This window comes from Salmo trutta, chromosome 26 (assembly GCF_901001165.1).
Source record: "Salmo trutta chromosome 26, fSalTru1.1, whole genome shotgun sequence".
Lineage (NCBI taxonomy): Eukaryota > Metazoa > Chordata > Actinopteri > Salmoniformes > Salmonidae > Salmo > Salmo trutta.
This window is the reverse complement of record NC_042982.1, coordinates 16,434,189-16,459,233: the sequence shown is the minus strand read 5'-3', so window position 1 is coordinate 16,459,233 and position 25,045 is coordinate 16,434,189. Positions and strand designations below refer to the sequence as shown.

General features: G+C 48.3%; 1 protein-coding gene across 2 annotated transcripts in view; it reads right to left on the bottom strand.

Moving 5' to 3' along the window:
- The window catches only part of LOC115163266 (schwannomin-interacting protein 1), a 316,732-nt gene that overhangs the window by 201,788 nt on the left and 89,899 nt on the right, over positions 1-25,045 (bottom strand). Inside the window, exons 6-8 of one of the 2 annotated variants that reach the window (XM_029714993.1) lie at positions 13,018-13,082; positions 12,712-12,777; positions 12,499-12,637 (exon numbers count right to left, since the gene is read on the bottom strand). In XM_029714993.1, the coding sequence (XP_029570853.1) occupies positions 12,499-12,637; positions 12,712-12,777; positions 13,018-13,082 (270 nt within the window). The remainder of the gene's footprint in view (positions 1-12,498; positions 12,638-12,711; positions 12,778-13,017; positions 13,083-25,045) is intronic. The other variant, XM_029714994.1, reaches the window with a different exon arrangement.

Below are 25,045 nucleotides of genomic sequence, written 5' to 3'. Positions count from 1 at the left end.
AAGACGTAATAAAAGAAAAAGGGATGATGCAGGCAGTGGATATAGAGAGAGAAAGACAAGATAAAAAGAGAAGGATCGTTAGAACACACACACACACACATTCTACATCTACACCTACACCAGTGGAGGCTGCTGAGGAGAGGACGGCTCATAATAATGGCTGGAATGGAGTCAATGGAATGGCATCAAGCACATCAAAGACGTGGTTTCCATGTGTTTGATACCATTCCATTGACTCCATTCCAGCCGTTATTATGAGCCGTCCTCTCCTCAGCAGCCTCCACTGACCTACACACAGCGGCAACGGAAATAATTCTAAACGCAGTGGAACATGAATGGCCTCTGACATTTAAACGAGAGTGAAGCTTCACCTTCCCCCTTTCCCTCTCCATCTCTTCCCTCCCTTTCTCTCTTCCCTTTCCGCTTAATGTAGAATCCAAGGAGGATAATGATAATGCTGATAACGGAGGGGTGGATTATGGGGGAAATGAGGCTGCATGCATAGAGCTGCAGGCTGTTCCTCTGCTCTCTCTGCTCACATACACACACACACACACACACACACACACACACACACACACACACACACACAGACACACACACACACACACACACACACACACACACACACACACACACACACACACACACACACACACACACACACACACACACACAGATGGATGGATGACAGGTGCATTACTTATTCTATGTTGCAGTTTATTAAGAAGATGCCCTTTCCCCTTCCCTCGTTCTACTACCGTGAAAATCACTGCTCTTTCTCCTATTAATAATACACTGTTGCCAGTGAGCGATGGTTAAAAGGAGCACAGGATACACTCCTACTCATACAAACGTTTTCATACATTCCTACCTAATAAGTCCAGACTGATCACTAGAAACACACTGCGATTTCGGACGTTTGAAAAGGTCCTGAATACATTGATACATGCCTTCCTCTGCGCTCACCCCGCAAAAGATGACCTATCACTGGGATTGAACTCATGATGTTCCGTGTTGGAGCACACTGTGTAGACCAGTGCACTATGGCAGTTTACAATGCTCTGGCAAGCTGTGAGAATACTGTGAATACTGATGCTACATGATGGTAATAGCACATGTTTTAAACCTTCCCAAACCATAGCCTTAAATATAACAACTTGGAATTAATACCCAAACTTTAACCCTTTGAGTTGTTTCTGTTTTAACCATGCAACCACGCAGAATTAACCCTGTAACCACGCAGAATTAACCCTGTAACCACGCAGAATTAACCCTGTAACCACGCAGAATTAACCCAGTAACCACGCAGAATTAACCCAGTAACCACGCAGAATTAACCCTGTAACCACGCAGAATTAACCCTGTAACCATGCAGAATTAACCATGTAACCACACAGAATTAACCCTGTAACCACGCAGAATTAACCATGTAACCACGCAGAATTAACCATGTAACCACGCAGAATTAACCATGTAACCACGCAGAATTAACCATGTAACCACGCAGAATTAACCATGTAACCACGCGGAATTAACCCTGTAACCACGCAGAATTAACCCTGTAACCACACAGAATTAACCCTGTAACCATGCAGAATTAACCCTGTAACCATGCGGAATTAACCCTGTAACCACACAGAATTAACCATGTAACCACACAGAATTAACCCTGTAACCACACAGAATTAACCATGTAACCATGCAGAATTAACCATGTAACCACACAGAATTAACCATGTAACCATGCAGAATTAACCATGTAACCACACAGAATTAACCATGTAACCACGCGGAATTAACCATGTAACCATGCAGAATTAACCATGTAACCACACAGAATTAACCATGTAACCATGCAGAATTAACCATGTAACCACACAGAATTAACCATGTAACCACGCGGAATTAACCATGTAACCACGCAGAATTAACAATGTAACCACGCAGAATTAACCATGTAACCACGCAGAATTAACCATGTAACCACGTGAAGTTACTGCATCAAAAATAGACGTTCATCCATAATACATTGAATTCTGAAGGGAAACTATGAGATCCTGTGAATAAGTCATACAATGAGTGTAGTGGCTACAGGTCTCTGATGGACCGTATTCACCCTCATATCCTGTCCATCGTCTCCAGGCTTCCTGTCTGCTGAGTCCAGTGAGTGGATCTCAGACAGACAGACTGACTGACTGAGAGTTTTTATGATGATGGTTTTATTGTAGTGTTCCTAACATCGAGAGCTTTTTCTATATAGGACTGGTGATCATTCCAGCAGTATGGGTATCAGTGATCAGCAAAACATACTTCACCAGAGAGTAGTCTTCATCTTGGAGACAACCATCTCCTTACCCAACATATAACCGCACAAACCTCCTGAGTGGCGCAGCGGTATCTCTGTGCTAGAGGCGTCACTACAGACCCTGGTTTGATCCTGGGCTGTATCACAACTGGCTGTGATCGGGAGTCCCATAGGGTGGCACACATTTGGCCCAGCGTTGTCCGGGTTAGGGGAAGGTTTGGCTGGGGTAGGAGGTGGTTTACCCGGGGTAGTAGATGGTTTGGCCGGGGTAGGAGATGGTTTGGCCGGGGTAGTAGTGGTTTGGCTGTGGTAGGAATTGATTTGGCCGGGGTAGGAGGTGGTTTGGCCGGGGTAGGAGATGGTTTGGCCAGGTTAGGAGATGGTTTGGCCGGGGTAGAAGATGGTTTGGCCGGGGTAGGAGATGGTTTTCCCCAGGGTAGCAGTTGGTTTGGCCGGGGTAGAGTATGGTTTGGCTGGGGTAGGATGTGGTTTGGCCGGGGTAGAAGATGGTTTGGCCTGGGTAGAAGATGGTTTGGCCGGGGTAGCAGGTGGTTTGGCCGGGGAAGAAGATGGTTTGGCCGGGGTAGAAGATGGTTTGGCCGTCATTGGAAATAAGAATTTGTTCTTAACTGACTTGCCTAGTTAAGTTAAAAACAAACACTATCATGCAGCATTCTGGAAACATTGCTGGAATGCAACACTCCTCAGGGGTGGTGTGTGGCTAATTTGGACTTGATGACCTCAGTCAAGCCCTGATCAATAAATCCCAGAGCTAGGTCTATTCATAATTGTATCACTCTGCTGTTCTTTATATACACTGGTCCTCAGTCAGAAATGAATGTTCAATTAGTGCTTGTTGCTGGGTAAAGGGCGTGTGTGTGGGGGTGGGGGGTGAAAGAGAGGGAAAAGAGAGAGATGGGGTGGGGGAGTGAGGGTGAAGGAGAGAAATACATGGAAAAACTCAGCACCTTATTCAAAAGTCTGATGCAATCCTGAAACATCTAAATATTTTATCCAACTGTCATGAAATTAAAAGGCTCAAAGAGAGAAGGAGAAAGAGAGGTGGGGGTGGGGCAGAGGTGGAGAGAGAGAGAGAGAGAGAGAGAGAGAGAGAGAGAGAGAGAGAGAGAGAGAGAGACAGCAGTGGAATGGTGGGCAGATAGAAGCGGAGGGAGATGAAAATGGTTAATAAAGGAGTGTTCTTTTGACTCCTTTAATTAGAAAACGGATGATAAGAGTTAATTATCTTGCCTGTTAAATGGAGAGGCCTCTAACCTGGCCTTATCAGAGAGAGAGAGAGAGAAAGGGATGAAGGAGAGAGGTCTGCTCAGCTACCCACCCCAGAGGGCCTTCCTTCACTAGATTACTACATAGATCCATCTTAACTGACAATATTGGTGTTGTGGAAACCTTGAATTGACCAATTAGGTTAAACCTATCCAAATATCAGAGAATACTTCAAGGAAGGGACAAAGGAAGGAAAAAAGAAAGGAAGCGAAGAAGGAAGGACGACGGATACATGTTCAAAGTAATCCAACAGGACGATATCCTGCATGGTAACCACCACAGCAGAACAGTGACCCCTAGTGGTCTAAGAAAGGCCGTACATTGAGATACGATGTCACGCAGTATGAAGCTGGAACGTACAGTGGGGCTCATTCATACCAGAGCATGTAACACACAATCTGCCACTAATATGACACATCACACATAACATACTGTGTTACACACCTCAGAGTGTCAGACCTACCCAAAGAGGGACAATGTGTGTGTCATAGCTGTCTACGGCAGATGATTAGCAGAGACAGACCTGTCTATCCCTATCCCATTACACTGGGGTCATACGAACACACATCCTTCACACAGCCAGAGACAGAAAGCCACACAGATAAACCAGAAACCAGAATGCTTTCATGTATAGAGCAGTAATCAAATGTATACATATTAATTCAGTCATTCTGCTTCTATGACTCAAATGGAATTGCAATGGAATAGAAATGGTTGTCTGTTCTATAAATTGTATTTCTGGGGTTAGATTGTTCCTGAAAAAAATGTATACTAAAAACGTTAAACTTGGAAATCAATCAATCCGCCATCATTAACACAATGGAAAAATCGAATGATTTATTGTTGAAATATTGAAATAGCATGGGTGACGGAGAAAAACTAACTGTTACAATTTAAGGCCATGTGGCAAACCATAATGCAGGCACAAAGGATGTAAGCATGCAGGTCTGGGCAGATGAGATCTGGTCGTTGTTTGTGTGCATCTGTATGTTGTTGGTCATATATGTGTATGTTAGTATTTGGTGTAAAAAAAAGATTGTTCTTGAGTGCTGAGAGGTGAAAAGGACAATAATTATTCTGTCAATCAAGGATTGGCAGGCGTGCCACAATTAGTAGTGGCGGGGCGGAGAATCATTTACATAACCGTATGCGGTATTAGCATAATTACCATACATAACCATTGATGTATTAGGTGGTAGTCTACATAGGGGGTGGGGCTTTGGGGCTTTGCATCATTAATGGGAACAGCAGTGCAGAGCAAAAAATACAAATTTTCCTCAAATCTACATATTTAAAAGTTAATCATAAATACAAATATTTTAAGACAACATTTGAAATATAATGCCTGACCTCATCCTAGCCCTCCATGTTAATACATGGACAGGCTAAAGCTGTAGAGGATGATCAACTACTATGTAAGACACAAAGGTCAACTATGATGATCATTTAGTGTCATGGTTCCACCTGTCACCAGAGGGCAGCAGAGACCGTCCTAGAGACATTAACGACGCTCAGGTGTGTCCTATTTACTCATTATGATTTCCCTGTTAAAAAGAGGTGTGTTTTCTGTTTGCTGAAGCTTGAATTATGTGCCGTGTGCGTTTGTTTCCTGCGTGAGTTTTCGAGACTTAGTGTTTGTTGTTTTTCCAGTGTTACTGTGATCCATCCGTTACTGTGTCTCAGTAAAGTATTATGTTTATCCTTAACCACTGATTCCTCGTCTGGTCTCTTCTCTGCACCTGGGTCCAACCTCACCATGTCACAGTAAACTTCTGCCCATCCCCAGACGCCCCTGGTCCCACCTGTCTGTAGACTTTATCACAGGGTTACCTCCATCCCGGCTTACCACTATCCTTGTGGTCGTTGATCGGTTTTCCAAGGCAGCCCATTTCTTTTCCTTACCCAAGTTGCCCTCAGCGAAGGAGACCACTGATCTCATGATTACCCATGTCTTTGGACTACACAGACTTCCCCAGGACATTGTCTCGGATAGTGGGCCCCAGTTTATCACACGGTATTGGAAAGCCTTCTGCTCCCTGTTGGGGCATTGGTGAGTCTCTCCTCGGGGTTCCACCCACAGTCGAATGGGCAAATGGAGTGGGCCAACCAGGAGCTGGAGAAGTTCCTCCGCTGTTTCTCCTCCGCTGTTTCGTCTCCGCCCAGGCCAGCAACTGGAGCAAGTTCCTCGTCTGGACGGAGTATGCTCACAACACACCACACACTGCCGAACTCGTCCACTGGACTGTCGCCGTTTGAGAGTCAGTTTAGGTTCACCCCCCCTTGTTTCCTGAACAAGAGGCTGATGTGGGGGTGCCATCAGCAGAGGACTTCATTCGACGATGTCGCCACACCTGGATCAGAGCACAATCCTCCGCTCCTCTTCCATGTCTCCCATCTCAATCTGGTAAGGACCAATCCCGGCCTCTGTTGGAGGCTCGTCGGGTGTGAGGCACCCTGCAGTACCTGGTGGACTGGGAGGACAGGGCCCCAAGGAGCGGGCGTGGGTGCCTACCCGGGACATCCTGGACCAGTTTGGAACTTCAACCAACTATGTGGTGGTCGCCCTGGCTCCGCAGCTGGGGCCGCTCCTAGAAGGGGTGGGTACTGTCATGGTTCCACCTTTCACCAGAGGGCAGCAGAGCCGTCCTAGAGACATTAATGACGCTCAGGTGTGTCCTATTTACTCATTATGATTTCCCTGTTAAAAAGAGGTGTGTTTTCTGTTCTTTGCTAAAGCTTGAATTATGTGCCGTGTGCGTTTGTCTCCTGAGTGAGTTTTTCCAGTGTTGCTGTGATCCTTCTGACACCGTTTCTCAGTAAAGTATTATGTTTATCCTTAATTAACCACTGATTCCTCATCTGGTGTCTTCTCTGCACCTGGGTCCAACCTCACCATGTCACATTTAGAATAAATTAGAGACTGCTTAACAGAGTGGGACCAAACTCAGCCTGAGGGGTTTTGTAAAATAGAGGGACCCAGGCATGTCCATACAACAAGACAGAGAACCCACATCTATCCATCAATGATGTCATAAAGTGAGCTATTTTCTACTGTGTTTTTGCTTGGGTAATAAACCGTGTCGATTCAAAAAAAGCTACATTGCAGCCAAGGCAAAACAATAAGTTGACTAAAGGAACCAAGGCTAGCTGTAATGGCTGGAGCTCTGTTATCCATAATGTGCAGTGCATCACTTCACCTTCACCTGAATCCATGGAAGGACTATAAATGGAATATGCTGTCTGTTGAAGATGTCACAATAGGCTGCTAATTCCATTGAATAAAACAGTGGCAAGAACACTGTTTAGCCAGAGCTTAAACATCTCTATGGCTCTGTTTACTGTGAACAGTGAAAAAGTGGCTGATGTCAGAGTCGAGGTTCTTCGCTGGTACAAGATCTTAATTCATTTCTATGGTAACCAGTAGGTTATGTGAGGCTGCAGCTCTGTGTTTCTCTTCTGCTCTCCTCTATGCATAACACTACCTGCTAAATATAGAGCTAAATAATAACACTGCTGGTTCCACTCACCTGCTGTGTACTGCATGCACACACACACACACGAACACGCGCAAACGTACACACACACACACACACACACACACACGGATACGCACACACACATGCACGAACACACACGCATGAACATGTGCAAACATACACACAAACACACACACACACACACAGCTGCAGTCTGGCAGTGACCTGGTTAGGACAGGTGTGTGAGAGAGTCACACAGAGATAATCCAGCAGGAGACAGAAGAGAACAGAAAGGAGGAGGAAAACACTTCTGTGGGCTGTCCTGCTGGAAGAAGAGGAAATGAGTGTGATGGAGGGGAATAGGGGAGGGAGAGAGGGAGAGGATATAAGGATGAGATGTGAAAGGAAGTAGAGGTGGGGATTTGGAAAGAGAGGGTGAGTAGAGAGCAGATGGAGGGAGGGGAGGAGGGAGTGATAGACAGGGAGGAGAGGGAGAACCATTCCAGCTGGTGGTAAGGGGGCCAGTGATGCTCTGTTCTAGCCCAGTCCCACTGCACTTCAGCAGGGCAGATGGACTGGCATGTCCCCTGTGCCCATCCGCACCAGGCTCCAGCCCACACACCACTCACAACCTACTATTCACTACTCTAATTACACAAACTCAAACTTGTTGCAGGTTCTTAATAAAGATGTCCATAATACATCATCTATGATCTGATTTTAGGAATACTCTAGTGTTTAGTCCATACCATCAGAGGACCTGGATAGCATTAGGAGCTTCTGTGGTGCAACACCTCTCTCTAGTGGCCAGTCTCTGTAACTGCACCTCTTCACAGAGCAGCACCCAGGCAGTGGACAGCGACAGACTGATGTCCTTGGCAGAAAAATATGAATTGAGATTATATTTCAGAATAGGTTACTGTCTATTATATTCAATGATAATGTTTCTATTACAGAACTTTTCAAGTCATTGTGAGTTCACTAGCAATATTTTAGAATTCAGCCAAACCCTCAACACAACTGGCTACCACTAATCTCCCATTTCAATAAACAGCCTGTGTGTGTGTGTGTACATGAATGCGTGTGTGTGTGTGCTGTGTTTTGACGCAGTATAAAAAAATCCAAATAGAAGGCTGCTGATTCATATCGGGGCATAAAAGCCAGAGTTGTGTTATGTTCTCTTTTAATGAAAACTATCACTTCTACCTCTTGCCTTGCAAAGGAAATGGGCAACACTGCAGGAGTTATGTGGTCATTATGTGCAGAATACAGTAGGAGATCGTCTAATGTAGTATTTCAGTGTCACTATAGTGACTTTGCAGTATATCTGAATGAATTCCAACACACATAACTATACAACCCTAACCTTAAGTACATCACAGACCTTTCACTTTGTACAGACTCAAGGAGATGAACAATTCCAGTGTACATCTACATACACATAGAGAACCCCCCCCCCCCACCATGTGCGGTGGTCCCACATTGACAGACACATGCAGCCTTTTGTCAGAGATTGATATCACTACCACAAAGGTTACAAATTCAATCAGTGTGGATGGAAACGGCCTCCCAGTCACTGTGTCCCATGAAAATATGACTTCTTCCTCTGTGTTTGTGTGTGTGTGTGTGCGTGTGCGTGTGTTTGTGTGTGCGTGTGTGTGCGTGTGCGTGTGCGTGTGCGTGTGTGTGTGTGTGTAAACCGGCCCTGGAGGGGACGTGGAACATATCACTGGGTCGACAGAAACGGACCAATTAGAAATTCCAACAGGGGAGCATTGTCACTTTCACCACTGCATCACCATAAAGGAGAGATGTTAAAGGAGAGACGTTAAAGGAAAGACGTTAAAGGAGAGACGTTAAAGGAGAGACGTTAAAGGAAAGACGTTAAAGGAGAGACGTTAAAGGAGAGACGTTAAAGGAACGACGTTAAAGGAGAGACGTTAAAGGAGAGACGTTAAAGGAACGACGTTAAAGGAGAGACGTTAAAGGAGAGACGTTAAAGGAGAGACGTTAAAGGAACGATGTTAAAGGAGAGACGTTAAAGGAGAGACGTTAAAGGAGAGACGTTAAAGGAGAGACGTTAAAGGAGAGACGTTAAAGGAGAGATGTTAAAGGAGAGACGTTAAAGGAACGACGTTAAAGGAGAGATGTTAAAGGAGAGACGTTAAAGGAGAGACGTTAAAGGAGAGACGTTAAAGGAACGACGTTAAAGGAGAGACGTTAAAGGAGAGATGTTAAAGGAACGACGTTAAAGGAACGACGTTAAAGGAACGACGTTAAAGGAGAGACGTTAAAGGAGAGACATTAAAGGAGAGACGTTAAAGGAGAGACGTTAAAGGAGAGACGTTAAAGGAGAGACGTTAAAGGAGAGACGTTAAAGGAGAGACGTTAAAGGAACGACGTTAAAGGAACGACGTTAAAGGAGAGACGTTAAAGGAGAGACGTTAAAGGAGAGACGTTAAAGGAGAGACGTTAAAGGAGAGACGTTAAAAGAGAGACGTTAAAGGAGAGACGTTAAAGGAACGACGTTAAAGGAGAGACGTTAAAGGAGGGCGAGAGGAAGGAGAGATAATATAATAGAGGAGTGACAATCCAGTGTGAAACATTGGGAAAATAAAGCCATGAAATAATATGAGAGGAAAGGTTAGCCTATCTTTCTCACAGCACAATAAAATGGACAGACAGTGGAAGAGATCAGTGCATTCACTCAACTACACTGAAGAAAATCTCTACGCAACATGCAACAATTTCATAGATGTTACAGTTCATAAAGTAAATAAGTCAATTTAAATGAATTCATTAAGCCCTATGGATTTCACATGACTGGGAATACAGATATGCATCTGTTGCTCACAGATTCCGTAAAAAAAAAACACGACAATGAGCCTCAGGATCTCGAGACGGTGTCTGTGTATTCAAATTCCCATCGTTAATATGCAATTGTGTTCGTTGTCCATAGCTTATGCCTGCCCATCCCATAACCCCACCATCAGGCACTCTGTTCACATCGTTGACATCAGCAAACCGCTCGCCCACACAGCCATACACGCTGTCTACCATCTGCCTGGTACAGGTGAAACCGGGATTCATGCGTGAAGAGCACACTTCTCCAGCGCGCCAATGGCCATCGAAGGTAAGCATTGGCCCAGTCGGTTACGACACCAAACTGCTGTCAGGTCAAGACCCTGGTGAGGACGACGAGCACACAGATGAGCTTCCCTGAGACAGTTTGTGCAGAAATTCTTTGGTTGCGCAAACCCACAGTTTCATCAGCTGTCCGTGTGGCTGGTCTCAGACGATCCCGCAGGTGAAGAAGCCGGATGTGGAGGTCCTGGGCTGGCGTGGTTACACGTTGTATGCGGTTGTGAGACTGGTTGGACATACTGCCAGGAGGTTGGTGGCACCTTAATTGGGGAGGAGGGGCTCGTGGTAATGACTGGAGCAGAATCAGTGGAATGGCATCAAATACATCAAACACATGGTTTCCATGGTTTCCAGGTGTTTGATGCCATTTAATTTGCTCCATTCCAACCATTATTAAGAGCTGTCCCTTACGGTACAGACATTAACATTCAGTTCTCTGACAGCAGTTCTGCTGGACCCTCCTGCAGTCAGCATGCTAAACTGCACATTTAGAGTGGCCTTTTATTGTCCCCTGCACAAGGTGCACCTGTGTAATGATCATGCTGTTTAATCAGCTTCTTGATATGCCACACCTGTCAGGTGGATGGGTTATTTTGGCAAAGGAGAAATGCTCTAACAGGGATGTAAACAAACTGCACATTTTTGTGCGTATAGAACATTTCTGGTATCTTTTATTTCAGCTCATGAAACATGGCACCAACACTTTACATGTTTATATGCGTTTATATAGTTTACCCCGGGATCATAAAGGGCCCCCCTCTCTCTTTTATTTCACCACCCTCCTCTCTCTGATGATCATCAGACAGTTTCAGCATCTCTGAGTCACTGAACTCAGCAGTTTTGTTAGGTCCCACAGGATGTTCAACACAAAGTATGTTTATCTGTGTCTGTGTGAGTAAGGGGGAGGACAGAACAGACAGGTGTGTGTGTGTGTGTGTGTGTGTGTGTGTATGTGAAACACTAATGCCATGTATTGATGTCTCTCCCCAACCCTCTCACTCTTAACGCCAGTCATCTGCTGACATCATCATCTGAACCACAGAAGCTACAGTGAGGAGTGAGAGAGGAGGACAGAGAGGAGGAGTGAGAGGGGGGATAGAGAGGAGGACAGAGAGGAGGAGTGAGAGGGGGGATAGAAAGGAGGACAGAGAGGAGGACAGAGAGGAGGAGTGAGAGGGGGGATAGAGAGGAGGACAGAGAGGGGGAGTGAGAGGGGGGATAGAGAGGAGGACAGAGAGGAGGAGTGAGAGGGGGGATAGAGAGGAGGACAGAGAGGAGGACAGAGAGGAGGAGTGAGAGGGGGGATAGAGAGGAGGACAGAGAGGGGGAGTGAGAGGGGGGATAGAGAGGAGGACAGAGAGGAGGAGTGAGAGGGAGGATAGAGAGGAGGACAGAGAGGAGGACAGAGAGGAGGAGTGAGAGGAGGACAGAGAGGAGGACAGAGAGGGGGAGTGAGAGGAGGATAGAGAGGAGGACAGAGAGGGGGAGTGAGAGGGGAGGTGAGAGGAGGACAGAGAGGGGAGTGAGAGGGGGGATAGAGAGGAGGACAGAGAGGGGGAGTGAGAGGGGGGATAGAGAGGAGGACAGAGAGGAGGAGTGAGAGGGGGGATAGAGAGGAGGACAGAGAGGAGGACAGAAAGGGGGAGTGAGAGGGGGGATAGAGAGGAGGACAGAGAGGGGGAGTGAGAGGGGGGGATAGAGAGGAGGACAGAGAGGGGGAGTGAGAGGGGGGATAGAGAGGAGGACAGAGAGGGAGAGTGAAAGGTAGAGAGAGGAGGAGAGAGGGTGACTAACTGGAAATCACCACTGTGGGTGTAACAGGCCACTGTTGCTGCCATCCATTTAACCTTCATTTATCAAGGTGAGTCATTGAGAACAATCCCATTTCTCTCTGCAGAATTGAGTGGGCGCCTTGAAGCCCACAGCTTGACCTGAACCTGGATGATGACTTGGAGATTACTATGACAATACATTGACACTCAAGAGTACCTCTCTCACTTGCCATCTTATTATTTACCCAGCTGATCCCTCCATCAAGTGCCTGTGAGTGAGCCTGCATCTGGCAGGGGGAAATGAGCTCAGGGACACCGCCCTCTGCTGGACAAGACATGCAATACACCGGTACACCACATCCTTAGGGCTAGTATTGGAAATGTATTGAAAAAGAACACACCATTCCATCTGAGCCACAGCATGTGTTTGCCTTAGTAAAGTGTACCCTACACAATAACATAGACAGTTCACCTGCTGTACTCAGAGCAAAGATAGAGGGGTGGGACTTACAGGGGTGATGCCATCTGATAGGGTGGTCATGCTGATGGACGTGCTCATCTTGTCAGAGGAGGAGAGGGAGGGAGGGGAGGGGCTCCTCTTCTCCATCAATTCCTGTCTCTGGAGGAAGTCACGCCAGGCGCGCTGGATACTAGGAAACATACACACATAGCCAAGAGTGAAACACACACACACAAACACGCACGCACACAGACAAACACTCACATCAACACCTTGGTCTCCATTGGGGGCATGTTGAAGTTGTTCTCAAGGTCTGTAGTCAGCTGGTGACTGAGAGAGAGAGAGAGAGAGAGAGAGAGAGAGAGAGAGAGAGAGAGAGAGAGAGAGAGAGAGAGAGGGAGGGTGAGAGAGAATAAAGACTACAAGTACACAGAGCCGAGTTCTAATCATTCCAGTGTCGGGGTCATCAGTAATTATACAGAGATGCCCTGGTCCCCACTGCTGGGAAATTGAGTTTTAAACCACACGTGTGTGTGTGTGTGTGTGTGTGTGTGTGCCAACCTACAGTACCTCTGCAGCTGAACACTTCCATCTTTGACATGCTTCAGGCCAGTCTGGAGGCTCTTCAGTTCCTCCTATGAGATTGAGAAAGAAAGAGACAGACAGAAAATAAACCCTCTTTTCTCATCTCCATCTTCTCTACCTTTTGTGTGTGCCTGTGTGTGTGTGTGTTGAGTGTGTGTGTGTGCTGTGTGTGATCTCCTCAGCTCAGCACTGGTACCCCTGTAGGGAGGTAGTAAGGGCAGTATCTTGGAGAGGTTAGATGTTTCCCTGTGAAGTTAGTAAAGTTAGCTGTGGAAGTTCTCTGCTGATTTTGCCAGTCAGCGTTCAGCTGTGTTTGGCCCAGAAACAGAGAGAAGGAGAGCGACCCAGAGGCAGCATGGAGCAGTCAGAGGAGACAGGGGGTTGGGGTGGGGTGAGGGGGGTGAGGGGGGTAAATGGATCCTCCAGGAAGTCGACTTTAGTGTTTAACATTCATGACACCACATAACAGGAAGGGCTCTGTAGTCTGGTTGCTCAGAACCCACTGCAGAGGATGGGCTTGACTCCAGAAACATGGTTTCCTGAAGTTTACCCTACGATGGATCAATTTCACTGACGTCAACATGCTGAGGAGGGCTGAAAAAAAGTATGTTTTAAATCCCCAACCCTCTCTAGCTTTAATAATTCCCTGTAATAAGGGCTGACTTGCCTCTGCATAAGTGATCAGACTAATTCAATTACAAGTGGAATTAAACTGAAGCAGCATCTCGAGAGGACCCAGGGGCCCACAGCAGGGTACAGAGTGGGTGGGAGGTGGAGCAGGAGGTGTGTGTGTGTGTGTGTGTGTAGGTAATCCTTTTGATTTTATGAGATAAAAGTGGTTCATTTCTATGTATTCGCATGTGACTGTTTTGTGCCCACAAAGCCTTTTTAAATCATATCATAGCCTTCATAATCTCCTGCATCACAGATTATCTACGGCACCGTACAGTATGTTCCTCTGTTCCGTACCATCACAGGGGATATGGATTACTGAGGAAAACAGTATCAACTCTTTGTCATACAGCATCTGTCTCATCGTAGCTTTGAAACAGATCAACAAACACACACACGTAGGCATGCAGACACACAGTTGAAGTTGTTTGTATGTATAAGGGGTTTGAGCTGTCCTCTATTCACCTTCTGCTTGGTGAGGGGTGACGTCATCCTGCTCTGTCCAACACTAACTCTAATGGTGTCATGCATGAGAAACGTTCTGTCCCAGTTAAACCCTGCTCTCTAACGCCACTTCGCTTAGAATCAATGTCACCCTGGCCACCCCAAATCCCCCTAATACCATCCCAGACAGACAGCCTTCACGCACACGCACACGCACACGCACACACACACACACACACACACACACACACACACACACGCACACGCACACGCACACGCACACGCACACGCACACGCACACGCACACGCACACGCACACGCACACGCACACACACACACACACACACACACACAGCCTTGACCCACACTCTCAGACAGGCTTTCACACAGGTTTTACACAGGTCACCTGGGGGCTCTGACAGAGAGAGAGAAAGGAGGGAGAGGAATGAAGACGGGAGGAAGAGCTAGTTAAGAGAAAAGGGGAACAAATAGATTGAATGAGAGAGGAGAAGGAGATAGACGGAGATAGAGGGGACAGAGAGAGTGAAGGATGGGGAGAGAGAGCGAAAGAGAGATAGAGAGGAAGAGGAGGGAGGAGTGTGGTGATGTGTGATTGCGAGGTTTCCTGCTCAGTAATGGACTTGCTGTGTGACTGAAAGAGCCGATCATTTCAATTTCCCCCGGGAGTTACTGATGGCCCTGTCCCCACTCAGCCCAGACAGAATACTAGCTCAGGTCTCACTCACACACACACACACACACACACACACACACACACACACACACACACACACACACACACACACACACACACACACACACACACAGACTATCCAACACTCATTTTGCCTAGTCAATTCCACACCTACAGGTAGCAAAGACATTGCTGTCTTTGTGCTTTCCATTCCCCGGATCTACTGACCACTTTGTGTGTGTGAGCATGTGTGTGTGTGTGTGTGTGTGTGTGTGTGTGTGTGTGTGTGTGTGTGTGTGTGTGTGTGTGTGTGTGTGTGTGTGTGTGTGTGTGTGTGTGTGCGTGTGTGTGCGTGCGTGTTAGTGAAAGTGAGATTATGTGCTGATACCCAGTGTGCATTATCAAGCACCCAACAAAGCAGTGAGGTCAGCAGGCTACTCACCGAGCTCTTTATATCCTGTAACGGTCCCTAAAATTAAAACACAGATTCATTGTTCACAAACCTGCTGGAGCTCTCTCTTCTGTGAGTTAGTCAATGACCTTGTCCAAAACTCAGACAGAAACCTACTCTGTTCTCTCTCCTAAAGTCCTTTTCTCTCCTCCTCTCCCTCTCCCTCTGCTCCCATCCACCCCTTCTCCGCAGCAGCACCCGGCCCGGTGTTAGGAGAGGAACCATATCGCCTGCCAGAATGGAGCCAGGAAATAAACCAGGGGTTTGCATAATTTAGCAGCGGTGTGGGCAGAAAATCTATATTCATTTTGGGCTTTGGCAGTGCCAAGCAGGAAACATTGATTGTGTGGTGGTGCTGGTGGATTTATGGTGAGCTATAGAGGCCGGAGAGGAGCGGTAGCACCGCTTAGACCTGCTGATGGAGACGGGACCTTGAACTCACAGGGCTGTATACAATAACACAGGAAATAGAGCTACTGACAGCTAGCTACACTACCACCTCTCTTCTCTCCTCTCCTCACCTTCTTAGACCCTGTGGCTGTGAAGAAATTAAACTGGACCCACACCAGCCAAGGAAAAGAATAGGGAGGGATGGAGAGAGGGAGAGAGGGAGCAAGGAGAGATGGAACTATGCTGAGTTACGGACTTCATCTATCCACTGTACAAGGTGTAAATCTGTCTCCACCTCCTCCAAACATCCCAGAAACCAACCAGGGGTGGGGGACAGAGAGAGGTGAGGGGGAGAGGGGGTGAGAGGGGCTGTGTGTGCAAAGTTCTGATGAGACAGAGGTCCCTGAAACTAACCATCAAGACAGACAAATGTAAACCACTCACCTCATCTCACTGTGACCTAAAGACACTCGCTCACTTTCTCTCTACTCCTCCTCTCCCAAACCTGACCCTCTCTCCTTACCTCCATCTCTCCTCCTCTCCCAAACCTGACCCTCTCTCCTTACCTCCATCTCTCCTCCTCTCCCAAACCTGACCCTCTCTCCTTACCTCCATCTCTCCTCCTCTCCCAAACCTGACTCTCTCTCCTTACCTCCATCTCTCCTCCTCTCCCAAACCTGACCCTCTCTCCTTAACTCCATCTCTCCTCCTCTCCCAAACCCGACCCTCTCTCCTTAACTCCATCTCTCCTCCTCTCCCAAACCTCTGACCCTCTCTCCTTAACTCCATCTCTCCTCCTCTTCACCTTCTGTCTCCCAACTCTCTCGACCTTACTCCATATTTAAATCTTTCTGCCCCTCTTTCTAATTGTCTCTACCCTCTTTCCTGTCTTTCTCCCATATTCCTCCCTCCCTCCCATCTCTACTCTCTCTCTTTAATACTTGATGAGCTTCTTGACGTGTTTTGGCAGCAGATCCCAGCTCGTCCATCTACTGGCCCAGAAGCGGAAAACCGCACCGGAAAACCTTCATCAGCAGTGTTTGCTTTCCTAATGAACTCAACTAACTCCAGCATACAGCCACCAGGGAACCACAAGGACACTCAGGCCCATAGTAAACACTTGGTAAACACACACGCACGCACGCACGCACGCACACACACACACACACACACACACACACACACACACACACACACAACAAGAGAGTGACAGCTGCACAGACACTCAGACAGGTAGAGTGAGCAGCCTGAATCACCTCTGAGCCTAAATGTGTTGTGTCCTAAAGTTTTACACACATATTTAAACAATATTCAGCAGACCATCTGCCATCCGATTCAACTCCAACACACACATTGATGCAACCTCTCACTCTCTCTCTCTCTCACACACACACACACACACACACACACCAGCCCTGAAGCAGCCTCTACGAGTCATTCCTCCCTGGGGGGCCCAAGGCTGCAGAGCCAGAGCCAGCCGGTGCAATCTTTGCCATCTCTGTCACATCGACCATCACTCTCCTCTACCACAGGGACATAGCCTGGCAGCACACTGTGTGTGTGTGTGTCTGTGTGTGTGGAGCGGGACGAGGGTTGGGGGCCGATGGCAGTCTCACTCTGTTATCTCCAGCCAGTACAGGCCAGACGCTCTGTGTCTCCTCCTGGCACGTGTGTGTGTGTCTGTGTGTGTCTGTGTGTGTATGTGATAAATGAGAGGTTGTGTGTCTGGGTTGTCTGTCCCTGAATGACCCTGCTATGGCGCAGGTTGGCCGACTGAGCACACACACACACACACACACACACACACACACACACACACACACACACACACACACACACACACACACACACACACACACACACTCTCTCTCTCTCTCTCCGCTCTGTGGGCTAGGCTAATGACAGCCAGTGTAACAGTGGAAAGGAGAGGAGACACAGAGAGGAAGACCTGCATACTGAGAGGAGGGAAATGGAGCAGGCGTAATCCCCGCAGACAGACCCACATTTAGTATGAAGGATGCACACTTTATAGGGCAGGGTAACACTAGACAATATTAAAGGAACATTAGAGGTTGTGGACGTTGGTAATGGTCATTTAATGGCATTATAAAGTGTGTGAATGGTTGACTCTACAGTCCCTCTGGGAGGCCCTTCCTAACTAACCCCAGCAGACATCAGGGACCTGGCATCTCGCCAGCGGGGGTGCCCTCCTGTTTCCCCTGGCACCTTACTGTCCCCTCCACAGCTGGTGTTTTCTACAGGCTGGTGTGTGTCCGCTCTGCTCTGCTCTCCATTAGACCCCTGACACACACACAACCCAGAGGTCCCTTGTTGCCCAGGCAACAGAGTGAGCATCTGTGTTATGCCAGAGAGAAACTGCAGAGGCCGAAAGACAACACTGGCACACTCTAATGAAAGAGAGTGTGTGCTGTGTTACTTTACTGAGATCACATATATCATGTTTTTATTTAACCTTTATTTAACTAGGCAAGTCAGTTAAGAACAAATTCTTATTTACAATGACGGCCTAGGAACAGTGGGTTAACTGCCTTGTTCAGAGGCAGAACAACAGATTTTTACCTTGACAGCTCAAGGATTCGATCCAGCAACCTTTCGGTTACTGGCCCAATGCTCTAGCCTAAATATGAACTTGTCTAGGCAAGTCAGTTAAGAACAAATTCTTATTTACAATGACGGCCTCCCCCGGCCAAACCCGACAACGCTGCACCAATTGTGCGCAGCCGGTTGTGATACAGCCTGGATTCAAACCAGGGTGTCTGTAGTGGTGACTCAAGCACAGAGATGCAGTGCCTTAGACCACTGCACCTCTCAGGAGCCCTAACAAGCCAAATCCTGGGAGAAGATGGAAATAAATCAGGACATAAAGGACTTTTCAGAACGTATGACTTTCTAAAGGAGTTCAAGAAGGGCATGTGTCCAGAGAGAATAGAGAATGATCCATTCTACTATATCTATATCTATATATATATTATAGTCTGTGGCACAGCATGCAGTGTGCCATCATATTAGCTATAAAACCTCCATTAACATGTCAAAACAAACACCCTCTTTAAGAAGCCCTTATACAGCTACAGCCGCATGGTGTGTGTGTGTGTGTGTGTGTGTGTGTGTGTGTGTGCGTGTGTGTGATGCAAACCCGTTTTACAGCCGTCTTCAATAAAACCTGTGGTGTTTGTGTCTGCAGCGTAACAGTGTTAAAGATTCTACAGCTATGAGACCATAGCCTAACTAGAAATATATATAGCCATAAAGTCATTTTATTAAACATTACAGCCAACTGGAGACGAGAGTTGCTTTGTTAGTTAGTTAATAAGGCCATACTGTCATTACTATGGAGTGTAGTTAAACAGGACGGTGACAGGTTCATGTTATAGTGGAGTGTGGAGATCATTAGGAGTTGATGTGTGTAACTTAGACCTGTGGTTCAGTAAACCATCACACACACACACACACACACACACACACACACACACACACACACACACACACACACACACACACACACACACACACACACACACACACACACACACACACACACACATACACGCACACACACACACACAGAGTGAGGTAGGGCTGTTGGTCTGGTGTGTCCCTGGTGTAGTCGTAATGAAGTAGAAAGCCATTCGAGGAGAGAACTCTCCTGCCCTGATAAATGACAGAGATGGGGGCCAGGGAAAATGGGAATCAGTGATGTATACTTAGAGACCGACCAAGGAAGGAGAGAGAGAGAGAGAGAGCGAGACCAAGAGAGACAGGCCAAGAGAGAGAGACCGAGAGAGAGACCGAGAGAGAGAGACCAAGCGAGAGAGACAGACAGACCAAGAGAGACAGACCAAGAGAGAGAGACCAAGAGAGAGGGAGAGAGAGAGAGAGGGGGAGTGTTGATTAGAGGAGAAACTGTTTTCAAGGCGATAAAGCTTAGTTCCCACTTCCCCCTTTTTTTGTGTTCTCTCCAGCAATCCCTCTCTTTCCTGTCATTTGTCTTCCTTCTCCCTTCTCTCTTCTCCTTTTCACTCTCTTCATCCCTCCTCCCTAATGAGGAGAGTTGATTTTAATGGCAACCCACTAATATTTTTTCTCTAACGTTTCTGTAACGCTTCCCTAACTCTTCCATAACACTTTGCTTAGCCCCCCGTAGAGATGATTAAATTCACGGTCCATTTATGGTCCAGGGCATTGGCCCTCAGGTAAAACCGCTAACCTGTGCAGGGCCAGCTACTGCTAGCAACCGTGACCGCACACTCTAAAAGCTAGACCGTTGGTGTTCATTTAAAAAAATAAAAAATAAAAACAGCGCAGATCATAGGGAGAACACAGCCATAAAAACAATGAATCTGGCTATAAACAAGCCATTCTGGCTGTCGGACAGGCAGGGAACCATACAACCATGATATTAGACCAGGAGAAGGGGAGCGGGGCCACACACTACAATCACACATCTAAAAGAAACGTATAATGTGGTAAATCCGTCTTTACAGCCTGGCAGTACACATCTATACCTCAATATGTATCTACAGTGGTTTAGTGGTTTTCTCAGTAACTATAGTATCATAGAGTGGCTCAGCGCCAATCATTATGTTAAGGAAAATACAAGGGCAGACTGTCACACCTTTCTAGCACAATGAAATAAGGACATTGAAAAAAGACTAAATCCATCATGGAGCATGATAAATCACGAGACTAAGGTTAAGATTTTGCAGCTTATCCCTGATGGCCAATTAAAACAATGAAAAAATTGTAATCTCCCAGGTTGCAATCACACTGCACATTAGGCCCATCAATCCGTCATGCTTTGATGTGGCACTGGCTGCTAGTTCATTATGACTTTCACCAGCCAGCCAATCATGGACTACACTGGACTTGTGTCAGTGTGAATGCCATGTGTCAGGGTGAATGGGCCAGGCAGGGTGAATGCCATGTGGCAGGGTGAATGGGCCAGGCAGGGTGAATGGGCCAGGCAGGGTGAATGCCATGTAACAGGGTGAATGCCATGTGGCAGGGTGAATGGGCCAGGCAGGGTGAATGGGCCAGGCAGGGTGAATGCCATGTGGCAGGGTGAATGGGCCAGGCAGGGTGAATGCCATGTGGCAGGGTGAATGGGCCAGGCAGGGTGAATGGGCCAGGCAGGGTGAATGCCATGTGACAGGGTGAATGCCATGTGGCAGGGTGAATGGGCCAGGCAGGGTGAATGGGCCAGGCAGGATGAATGCCATGTGGCAGGGTGAATTCCATGTGGCAGGGTGAATGGGCCAGGCAGGGTGAATGGGCCAGGCAGGGTGAATGCTATGTGGCAGGGTGAATGGGCCAGGCAGGGTGAATGCCATGTGGCAGGGTGAATGGGCCAGGCAGGGTGAATTCCATGTGGCAGGGTGAATGGGTCAGGCAGGGTGAATGGGCCAGGCAGGGTGAATGCCATGTGGCAGGGTGAATGGGCCAGGCAGGGTGAATTCCATGTGGCAGGGTGAATGGGCCAGGCAGGGTGAATGGGCCAGGCAGGGTGAATGCTATGTGGCAGGGTGAATGGGCCAGGCAGGGTGAATGCCATGTGGCAGGGTGAATGGGCCAGGCAGGGTGAATGGGCCAGGCAGGGTGAATGCCATGTGGCAGGGTGAATGGGCCAGGCAGGGTGAATGCCATGTGGCAGGGTGAATGGGCCAGGCAGGGTGAATGGGCCAGGCAGGGTGAATGGGTCAGGCAGGGTGAATGCCATGTGGCAGGGTGAATGGGCCAGGCAGGGTGAATGCCATGTGGCAGGGTGAATGGGCCAGGCAGGGTGAATGCCATGTGGCAGGGTTAATGGGCCAGGCAGGGTGAATGCCATGTGGCAGGGTGAATAGGCCAGGCAGGGTGAATGCCATGTGGCAGGGTGAATGGGCCAGGCAGGGTGAATGGGCCAGGCAGGGTGAATGGGCCAGGCAGGGTGAATGGGTCAGGCAGGATGAATGCCATGTGGCAGGGTGAATTCCATGTGGCAGGGTGAATGGGCCAGGCAGGGTGAATGGGCCAGGCAGGGTGAATGCTATGTGGCAGGGTGAATGGGCCAGGCAGGGTGAATGCCATGTGGCAGGGTGAATAGGCCAGGCAGGGTGAATGCCATGTGGCAGGGTGAATGGGCCAGGCAGGGTGAATGGGCCAGGCAGGGTGAATGGGCCAGGCAGGGTGAATGGGTCAGGCAGGATGAATGCCATGTGGCAGGGTGAATTCCATGTGGCAGGGTGAATGGGCCAGGCAGGGTGAATGGGCCAGGCAGGGTGAATGGGCCAGGCAGGGTGAATGGGTCAGGCAGGATGAATGCCATGTGGCAGGGTGAATTCCATGTGGCAGGGTGAATGGGCCAGGCAGGGTGAATGGGCCAGGCAGGGTGAATGCTATGTGGCAGGGTGAATGGGCCAGGCAGGGTGAATGCCATGTGGCAGGGTGAATGGGCCAGGCAGGGTGAATTACATGTGGCAGGGTGAATGGGTCAGGCAGGGTGAATGGGCCAGGCAGGGTGAATGCCATGTGGCAGGGTGAATGGGCCAGGCAGGGTGAATTCCATGTGGCAGGGTGAATGGGCCAGGCAGGGTGAATGGGCCAGGCAGGGTGAATGCTATGTGGCAGGGTGAATGGGCCAGGCAGGGTGAATGCCATGTGGCAGGGTGAATGGGCCAGGCAGGGTGAATGCCATGTGGCAGGGTGAATGGGCCAGGCAGGGTGAATGCCATGTGGCAGGGTGAATGGGCCAGGCAGGGTGAATGCCATGTGGCAGGGTGAATGGGCCAGGCAGGGTGAATGGGCCAGGCAGGGTGAATGGGTCAGGCAGGGTGAATGCCATGTGGCAGGGTGAATGGGCCAGGCAGGGTGAATGCCATGTGGCAGGGTGAATGGGCCAGGCAGGGTGAATGCCATGTGGCAGGGTTAATGGGCCAGGCAGGGTGAATGCCATGTGGCAGGGTGAATAGGCCAGGCAGGGTGAATGCCATGTGGCAGGGTGAATGGGCCAGGTAGGGTGAATGGGCCAGGCAGGGTGAATGGGCCAGGCAGGGTGAATGGGTCAGGCAGGGTGAATGCCATGTGGCAGGGTGAATGGGCCAGGCAGGGTGAATGCCATGTGGCAGGGTGAATGGGCCAGGCAGGGTGAATGCCATGTGGCAGGGTTAATGGGCCAGGCAGGTCACCGGTGTACAAGTCAGTATTCGACATCCATCCGTGTCTGAGGACGTCGGGAGACGACGTAGCAACCGGACACTCCAGACAACAGTGAGCGCTGTTACCTTGAAGTAGGATTTGGTTGTGAATAGGAATGGTGGATGGGTGTAAGCATCTGGTTCCAAAGGTTGTATGTTCAAATCCAGCGATACAAAGTTGTTTTTGACATTTTTGTTTTAAGCCTATCCCAAATCTTAACCCTTACCTTAAACAAGCCATTCTGGCTGTCGGACAGGCAGGGAACCATACAACCATGATATTAGACCAGGAGAAGGGGAGCGGGGCCACACACTACAATCACACATCTAAAAGAAACGTATAATGTGGTAAATCCGTCTTTACAGCCTGGCAGTACACATCTATACCTCAATATGTATCTACAGTGGTTTAGTGGTTTTCTCAGTAACTATAGTATCATAGAGTGGCTCAGCGCCAATCATTATGTTAAGGAAAATACAAGGGCAGACTGTCACACCTTTCTAGCACAATGAAATAAGGACATTGAAAAAAGACTAAATCCATCATGGAGCATGATAAATCACGAGACTAAGGTTAAGATTTTGCAGCTTATCCCTGATGGCCAATTAAAACAATGAAAAAATTGTAATCTCCCAGGTTGCAATCACACTGCACATTAGGCCCATCAATCCGTCATGCTTTGATGTGGCACTGGCTGCTAGTTCATTATGACTTTCACCAGCCAGCCAATCATGGACTACACTGGACTTGTGTCAGTGTGAATGCCATGTGTCAGGGTGAATGGGCCAGGCAGGGTGAATGCCATGTGGCAGGGTGAATGGGCCAGGCAGGGTGAATGGGCCAGGCAGGGTGAATGCCATGTAACAGGGTGAGGGTGAACACCCTGTAACACCCTGCCTGGCCCATTCTCAGATCTGGCTGCAGGGCAGCAAAGAAAGAGCGAGAGAAAGAAGGACAGAGGGGAGAGAGAGAGGGGATGGGTGGGCTGTTTCTCTTTCAGATGTATGGGTCTGTACTGTACCTGGAAATGAGCTTTCTCCTCCACTCAGGGTCACCTCTAGAGAAAAGATAGAGTGACACTTTCTCCTATACATCCTAACACCAAATGACTGGCTCTGACTGACACAACGCTATTCTCTCTTTGCGCTCTCTCTCTCCCCCCGTTGACATTCTTTCTCTCGTTCTTTCTTTGCTGCCCTGAAGCCAGATCTGAGAACGCCGTCATTCTGCTCCACTCTTTACGTTCTCTGTCTTCCTTTTCTTCCTTTCTGAAATGATGTCATTCTTCCCCTGGGGTTTCAGACATTTTGTTATTGTGTTCCGTGTCTGGAACATTGTAAAAGTGAATAAGAACATTCTGGCAACTCTACTCAATGCCTCTGTCCAACTTGCATACCCAGTGTACACAACTAGCGGACGTGGAGAAAGATAGACTCACACACGGTACACAGCATAAACACAAATCAGAGAAGGAAGAGAATATGACAAATACACACATGGAACCACAAGTTTAAGACACAAAACACAAGGTACACACACGCACAAACACACATTTATCCTTTCTTACTAATCAAGAGGAATACCTATGTAACAACAGCTCAGCCTTCAACTCCATAGTGCCCTCTAAGCTCATCAGTAAGCTCAGGGCAATGGGTCTGAACCCCTCCCTGTGCAACTGGGTTCCTGACGGGCCAACCCCAAGTGGTGAAGGTACTGTAGGCAACAACACCTCCGCCACACTGATCCTCAACACGGGGGGCCCCACAGGGGTGAGTGCTCAGCCCCCTCCTGTCCTCCCTGTTCATCCATGACTGCGTGGCCAAGCACGCCTCCAACTCAATCATCAAGTTTGCTGATGACAAAACAGTGGTAGGTCTGATTACCAACAATGACGAGACAGTCTACAGGGAGAAGGTGAGGGCCCTGGTGGAGTGGCCCAGGAAAACAACCTCTCCCTCAACATCAACAAAACAAAGGAGCTGATCGTGGACTACAGGAGACAGTAGAGAGACCACGCCCCTATCGACATTGATGGGACCGCAGTGGAGAGGTTCAAAAGCCTCAAGTTCCTTGGCGTGCACATCACTGGGGACCTGAAATGGTCCCTTCAGACAGTGCGGTGAAGGTGCAGCAGCGCCTTTTTAACCTCAGGAGGTTGAAGTAATTCA